Source organism: Blennius ocellaris, assembly GCF_963422515.1.
Source record: "Blennius ocellaris genome assembly, chromosome: 16".
NCBI lineage: Eukaryota > Metazoa > Chordata > Actinopteri > Blenniiformes > Blenniidae > Blennius > Blennius ocellaris.
The window spans coordinates 22053354-22059711 of NC_137665.1; the positions used below are offsets into that span (position 1 = coordinate 22053354).

The 6358-nt window shown below is 42.1% G+C and overlaps 1 protein-coding gene across 1 annotated transcript in view; it reads left to right on the forward strand.

The window, feature by feature from the left end:
- pigq (phosphatidylinositol glycan anchor biosynthesis, class Q) overlaps positions 1–2582 on the forward strand; it is a gene marked incomplete at its 3' end in the record, with an annotated part of 12219 nt that extends 9637 nt beyond the window's left edge. The window contains exons 13-14 of the mRNA XM_080511770.1: positions 1718–1779; positions 2430–2582. Of these exons, the coding sequence (XP_080367896.1) occupies positions 1718–1779; positions 2430–2582 (215 nt within the window). The remainder of the gene's footprint in view (positions 1–1717; positions 1780–2429) is intronic.
- Positions 2583–6358: the final 3776 nt, after the last annotated feature.

Consider the following 6358-nt stretch of genomic DNA (forward strand, 5'->3'; position numbering starts at 1 on the left):
AAGGTGTTAGGAAGCTTCCTAAAGGAGTTAAGGAAAGATGTTAGGAGGTTTCCTAAAGGAGTTAAGGAAAGGTGATCACGTTAGTGTGGCAGTCGGACACTTTCACTTAGTGACATCATAATAATGCGACGGCGGTGCAAATTAGCGACGTCCGCTGTGGCGGGAAAAGAACTACAAGTTTCTGAAAATGGACGATAAAAAGTACATTTGAGTTTTAGATGATTTAAAGTTGCAGATTATTACTTTAGTAACTTACATGATCCTTTTTCACCATCGTCATTTTCAGTAAACGCTCGGATGAGATGGTCGCTTTAAATGTGGTCGCCGCAAGGAATTGTGGGGCAGCATGAGCTCATCTCCTTTGTGAAAGTGTGCATCAATGCTATCCTAGGCTAAAGGAGGCTCCAAAGGAAGCATCAGTGTTTCCTAGGCTAAAGGAGGCTCTAAAGGAAGCATCAGTGTTTCCTCGGCTAAAAGAAGTTCTAAAGGAAGCATCAGTGTTTCCTAGGCTAAAGGAGGCTCTAAAGGAAGCATCAGTGTTTCCTAGGCTAAAGGAGGCTCTAAAGGAAGCATCAGTGTTTCCTAGGCTAAAGGAAGCATCAGTGTTTCCTCGGCTAAAGGAAGTTCTAAAGGAAGCATCAGTGTTTCCTAGGCTAAAGGAGGCTCTAAAGGAAGCATCAGTGTTTCCTAGGCTAAAGGAGGCTCTAAAGGAAGCATCAGTGTTCCCTAGGCTAAAGGAAGTTCTAAAGGAAGCATCAGTGTTTCCTAGGCTAAAGGAGGCTCTAAAGGAAGCATCAGTGTTTCCTAGGCTAAAGGAGTTTCTAAAGGAAGCATCAGTGTTTCCTAGGCTAAAGGAGGTTCTATAGGTAGCATCAGTGTTTCCTAGACTAAAGGAAGCATCAGTGTTCCCTAGGCTAAAGGAGGTTCTATAGGTAGCATCAGTGTTTCCTAAGCTAAAGGAAGCATCAGTGTTTCCTAGGCTAAAGGAGGCTCTAAAGGAAGCATCAGTGTTTCCTAGGCTAAAAGAGGTTCTAAAGGAAGCATCAGTGTTTCCTAGGCTAAAGGAGGTTCTAAAGGAAGCATCAGTGTTTCCTAGGCTAAAAGAGGTTCTAAAGGAAGCATCAGTGTTTCCTAGGCTAAAGGAGGTTCTAAAGGAAGCATCAGTGTTTCCTAGACTAAAGGAAGCATCAGTGTTTCCTAGGCTAAAAGAGGTTCTAAAGGAAGCATCAGTGTTTCCTAGGCTAAAGGAGGTTCTAAAGGAAGCATCAGTGTTTCCTAGACTAAAGGAAGCATCAGTGTTTCCTAGGCTAAAAGAGGTTCTAAAGGAAGCATCAGTGTTTCCTAGGCTAAAGGAGGTTCTAAAGGAAGCATCAGTGTTTCCTAGGCTAAAGGAAGCATCAGTGTTTCCTAGGCTAAAGGAGGTTCTAAAGGAAGCATCAGTGTTTCCTAGGCTAAAGGAAGCAACCAGCCTCCTTTCCTTTGCTCTTTGAGAATTCAGACAGTTCTCATCATGGCCGCTACACAAAACAATTGAGGGGTTCAGAAGAAGTCGATAGAGAAGGAGACAGGAGGGACATTCTGGACGTAGCCTAGGACTCAATGGCAGTTATGCTAACTAGCTACCATGCTAGTTAGCTTGTTTCTTAAAATCACTGCGTTTATTGTGTTTGTGTGCTATATATATATATTATAATGTGTATATGTTTGATGTGTGCAGAGGGAGTGAAGTTCCGGGTTCTGTGTGATGAACCAGGCGTGGCCCTTCACCTGCTTATGGAGGTATTGTGTGTGTGTGTGTGTGTGTGTGTGTGTGTGTGTGTGTGTGTGTGTGTGTGTGTGTGTGTGTGTGTGTGTGTGTGTGTGTGTGTGTGTGTGTGTGTGTGTGTGTGTGTGTGTGTGTGTGTGTGTGTGTGTGTGTGTGTGTGTGTGTGATATATGTTGTGTACATAGAGGTATTTCCAGACACACAGATATAGATTGTGTAAATAAACAACAGTACAGGTTGTTCCAGGGATGGAGATTTAATGTGTATAAAAGATATCGACACAGATGGTGTGTATATAAACTGATGCTTCCAGAGACACACATATCGTGTCTATCAAGACACGATGATAGATTATAGACATTGATACATGGATCGATCGACAGATCTCTATGCGCTCATTGTTGCAGCGTTTTGGGCTCCGTTTCCATGACAACGGTTCTCAGAGCCACTGAAAACCCAACATCATGAAATCGCTGCTTCTCCCGTCTCAATGCAGACGTTGAAACGACGCTGCAACATTTCACCATGTTCACCTCTGCACATGCATCAGTCCAGCCAATCGGATTCCTCCGTGGGGGTCACGACTCCCAGTGCGTATTCTCCTGGACCTGGCACTTTTGTTTTGACCGTGTGTTTTGCTGGCGCCTTGTCCTCCATGTTTCAGATCAACCCCCTGAAGTTCAGCTCGGTGCTGCAGACGTACCGAACCCCCACCTACAGCTGCGACCCCCGAGACTCGTGGGCCGACCTGGTCAAGAAGCTGTTTGTGGGGGAGCTGGTTTATCCCTGGAGGCACAAGACCACCAAGACGGAGTGAGGGGGGGGGGGGGGGACAGGATCCAGTGTCTGCTGCTCCCTGCAGGTTTCCTCCTCACGCCTCACAAACTCACTTCTTCATCCCAATTGATCTGAAGTCGGCGCCTTTGCTGTGGAAATGGAGCCGCGTCAGCAAGTCTTGTGCATTTGTGGGATGAGCTAATCTGTGTGTGTGTGTGTGTGTGGGGGGGGGGGGTGTCACCTTAACTTGTAGAAAAATATCACAAACTCAGCAGAGAAAATTCATGTGTGGAAAAAGTTAACTCAAAAGAAATGTTTTGAGATTAAATAAACAAAAGGCATTTTTCATTCAGGTGAAAGAAACTGAAAGTTTGGAAATCAAGTTTCACAGAAAAATTTATTATTATTTCATTTAAATACTTTTCATTGAATAATATTACAAAATCCAGATTTCTTTCTTTTTTGTTTTTTTTTTACTTCTTTATTAATGATATTTATTAAAATACAGAATTTAATTTTTAAAAATAGGAGAGAACGTGTTTAAAAGCATTTGAAGTGAAAAATTACCGATCTGAGAACAAATCTACTCATTTCAGTTAAATAAATGTTGCAATTGAAAATTTTAGAAAATTAGCATCTGAGAAAATATGAAATTATTCAGAGAATACATTTTCAGGTTTGAGGGGAAACATTAATAATTCTATCATTTGTGCTCATAGACTGCGAAACATCTCTGATATTTTTCAAAAGTTTTGAAACTTTAAACATGTTATTAGATTAACAACACTAAGGAATTAAATGTATTGAAATTTAAGTAAAACAAACACACGAGAATAGTTTAGATATACATTTGATTCTTTTTGATTAAAAAAGCTAAATTTAGAAGAAACCTTGCATTGGAACAGCCAGGATCAGATTTATTACCAATAAACACATTTCTTTACTTTATGTGACATTTTCACTATTTCCAGCACAATCTCTTCTTTTCTCAGTGAATAAAACATGAAATCTCTTCAAAAACACACAAAGGGACCAAAAGTATTTGTAGAAACAGAAAAGTAATTTAAAGTCGACTCGGCACTGGTTCTGCAAGAACTTTTATATTTTACGCTCCATAAAAAACAAAGTATTTTGACTAGTTGTTTATTCCTGTTTGGAAAATGAGTTACAAAAGAAAAAGATCTCAAATGTTTCTGTCTTCAAGACGCATCTGAGCTTTTTCACATTATGTCGAAATAAATCAATTGATTTTTCTTTAGTGTTTGTGAAACAATTTCTGTATTTTTTGTGGATAAACAACTTTAAAAATAAGTCTCCATTTGTTCGTTTCATGTGAATTTTGTTTCTTTTGTCATTTTATTTGAATTTAATCTTCTGTTAATCATTTCTAATGTGAATTTTTACACCTCTGAAGTTTCTTTAGTTTGATTGATTTGCTCTTTAATTAATGAATTAAACAGTTTAATCTTTGATTGTTGTAATGTTTTCATTTTGTGTGTGTGCGCGTGTGTGTGCGTGTGTGTGCGTGGTGTTGCTGCTCAGTGGGGAGCCATGACTCATGCTGTTTTAAAAACAGATCTGAACCGAACACACTCAGCCCACGACTGTACATCCCATAATATTACCTATAAAAGGTTGTGTAACAGCAGCAAAAGAAACTTGGAGGGAAAATGTTCAACTGTTACTGATGTGAAAGGTTTAAACATAAAGAGGAGGAGGAGGTGGGGGAGGAGCAGGAAGAGGAGTTGGAGGAGAAGGTGGGGGAGGAAGAGGAGGAGGAGGTGGGGGAGGAGCAGGAGGAGAAGGAAGTGGAGGAGGAAGAGGAGGAGGTGGGGGAGGAGCAGGAAGAGGAGTTGGAGGAGAAGGTGGGGGAGGAGGAGGAGTTGGAGGAAGAGGAGGAGGTGGGGGAGGAGCAGGAAGAGGAGGAGTTGGAGAAGGAAGAGGAGGAGGTGGGGAGGAGGAGAAGGAAGAGGAGTTGGAGGAAGAGGAGCAGGAGAGGAAGAGGAGTTGGAGGAGAAGGTGGGGGAGGAAGAGGAGGAGGAGGTGGGGGAGGAGAAGGAAGAGGAGGAGGAGTTGGAGGAGGAGGTGGGGGAGGAGCAGGAAGAGGAGGAGTTGGAGAAGGAAGAGGAGGAGGTGGGGAGGAGGAGAAGGAAGAGGAGTTGGAGGAAGAGGAGCAGGAGAGGAAGAGGAGTTGGAAGAAGAGGGGGAGGAGCAGGTGGAGGAGGAGGAGGAGGAGGAGGAGTGTTATAAAGAGAAAGACAAACTATCAACACAGAACCGACAAAAACATTAAAACAACCTGAATTGAAATCTGCAGTAAAATCGATGTAAAAGCTGAAATGTGTCAAAAGAGGAAAATAAATGTGTAAAATCACAACGGGACAGAAAACGGAGGAGAAGAGAGGAAATGATTCAAAGCACACAAATACAGAACAAACAGCTCATTGTACTTTTTTCTGTCAGGTTGTGATTATTTCTCTTCTTTATGCAGTTATTTGTTGTATTTCTTGTCGTTTTTCATCTTTCTGATGCTTCGTTTTAATATTCTTGTCTCATGTTTTTGCATTTCTCCTCTTCTGGTTCAGATCCTGTTTGAATTTCTTCATTTTCTTTTTCTGTCATCTTTGGAATTTTGTTGTTTTCCATGTTCTGATTCGATCTTTATGTTTCGGTGCAGCTGTAATATTTGAATCTTCTCATTTTATGTGTCTGTTGGTGGTTTTGCATGTCTTTGTCTCATTTTGGTGTTTATAATGTTTTACCTGGTCTTGTTCATATCGTATCTCTGTTTTCCTGATAATTGTGGATAAATGTGAATACATTTGGAGTTTTCTGTCTTTGTGTTGCAGTATTTTATATATTTGGGATATTTGTTCTTGTTAAAATCGCCCTGTGGCTGCTTGTTTAAGGCATTTTGAACATCTTTGTCCCCCTGAGGTGTTTCTTTGTGAATATTTTTCACCCTTTCATAACATTGGACATCTTGGTCATTTTGAAATCAAATCTCATCCATTTTTCTGTTGCTTTGCGACGTATTTCAGTCTTTTTCTGATCCAGTTTTTTAAACCACATTCTAGTAAGTCTTTGTGTGTCGCATCGTATTGTGATCTCTTTGTGTCCTTTGATTTGTTTTCATCCTCTCACTGTTGTCTTCTGTCTCAGTTGTATAACTGTTGGTTTTATTCGTCATCTTGGTCCTTCTGCTCGTCTTTGTTGCCCAGTTGGTTTCTTTGTCCTCAACATTCATTATATCTGGGCTCTACTCTCACACACGTCAATTATTTTTGCATCTTTAGAGCCATTTAGCGTTGGATTGGTTCTAGAAATCACATTTTGACCCTCCTGTGTGTGTCCTTTTAATTGCTTTTTTTTTTTTTTTTTTTAACCATCTGGAGCCATTGTGTGTCTCTTTGTGGTCATGGTGCATCTCATTATGGTTGTTTTAGATCTTCTCAGCCCCTGACCTTTGGTTGTTTGGACCCCGGTACTGCTCAGCCCCCCCCCCCTCCCCACCGGTACTGCTCGGCCCCCGGTGCCCGCTCCGTCCTCTGCTCTCAGATGTAATCCGTGATGGAGGAGACTCTTTGTTCTGATACATGTTCAGATGTGAATCATCTTTGTTGTCCACATTTTCCTCCTCGCCATCTGCGCCGTGTTGACAGCGGGCAGTGACGGACATGCCGCCGCAGCCAATCAGCGCCTCTGAGCACGGTGTAGTGGGCGGGGCCGGTGTGTCGGGGGCGGGGCTGGAGGAGGGGTCTATCTCCCGGCGGGTCCATCCGCCTTCAGTGTTGCAGAGAGGCGGAGGAAGAGACA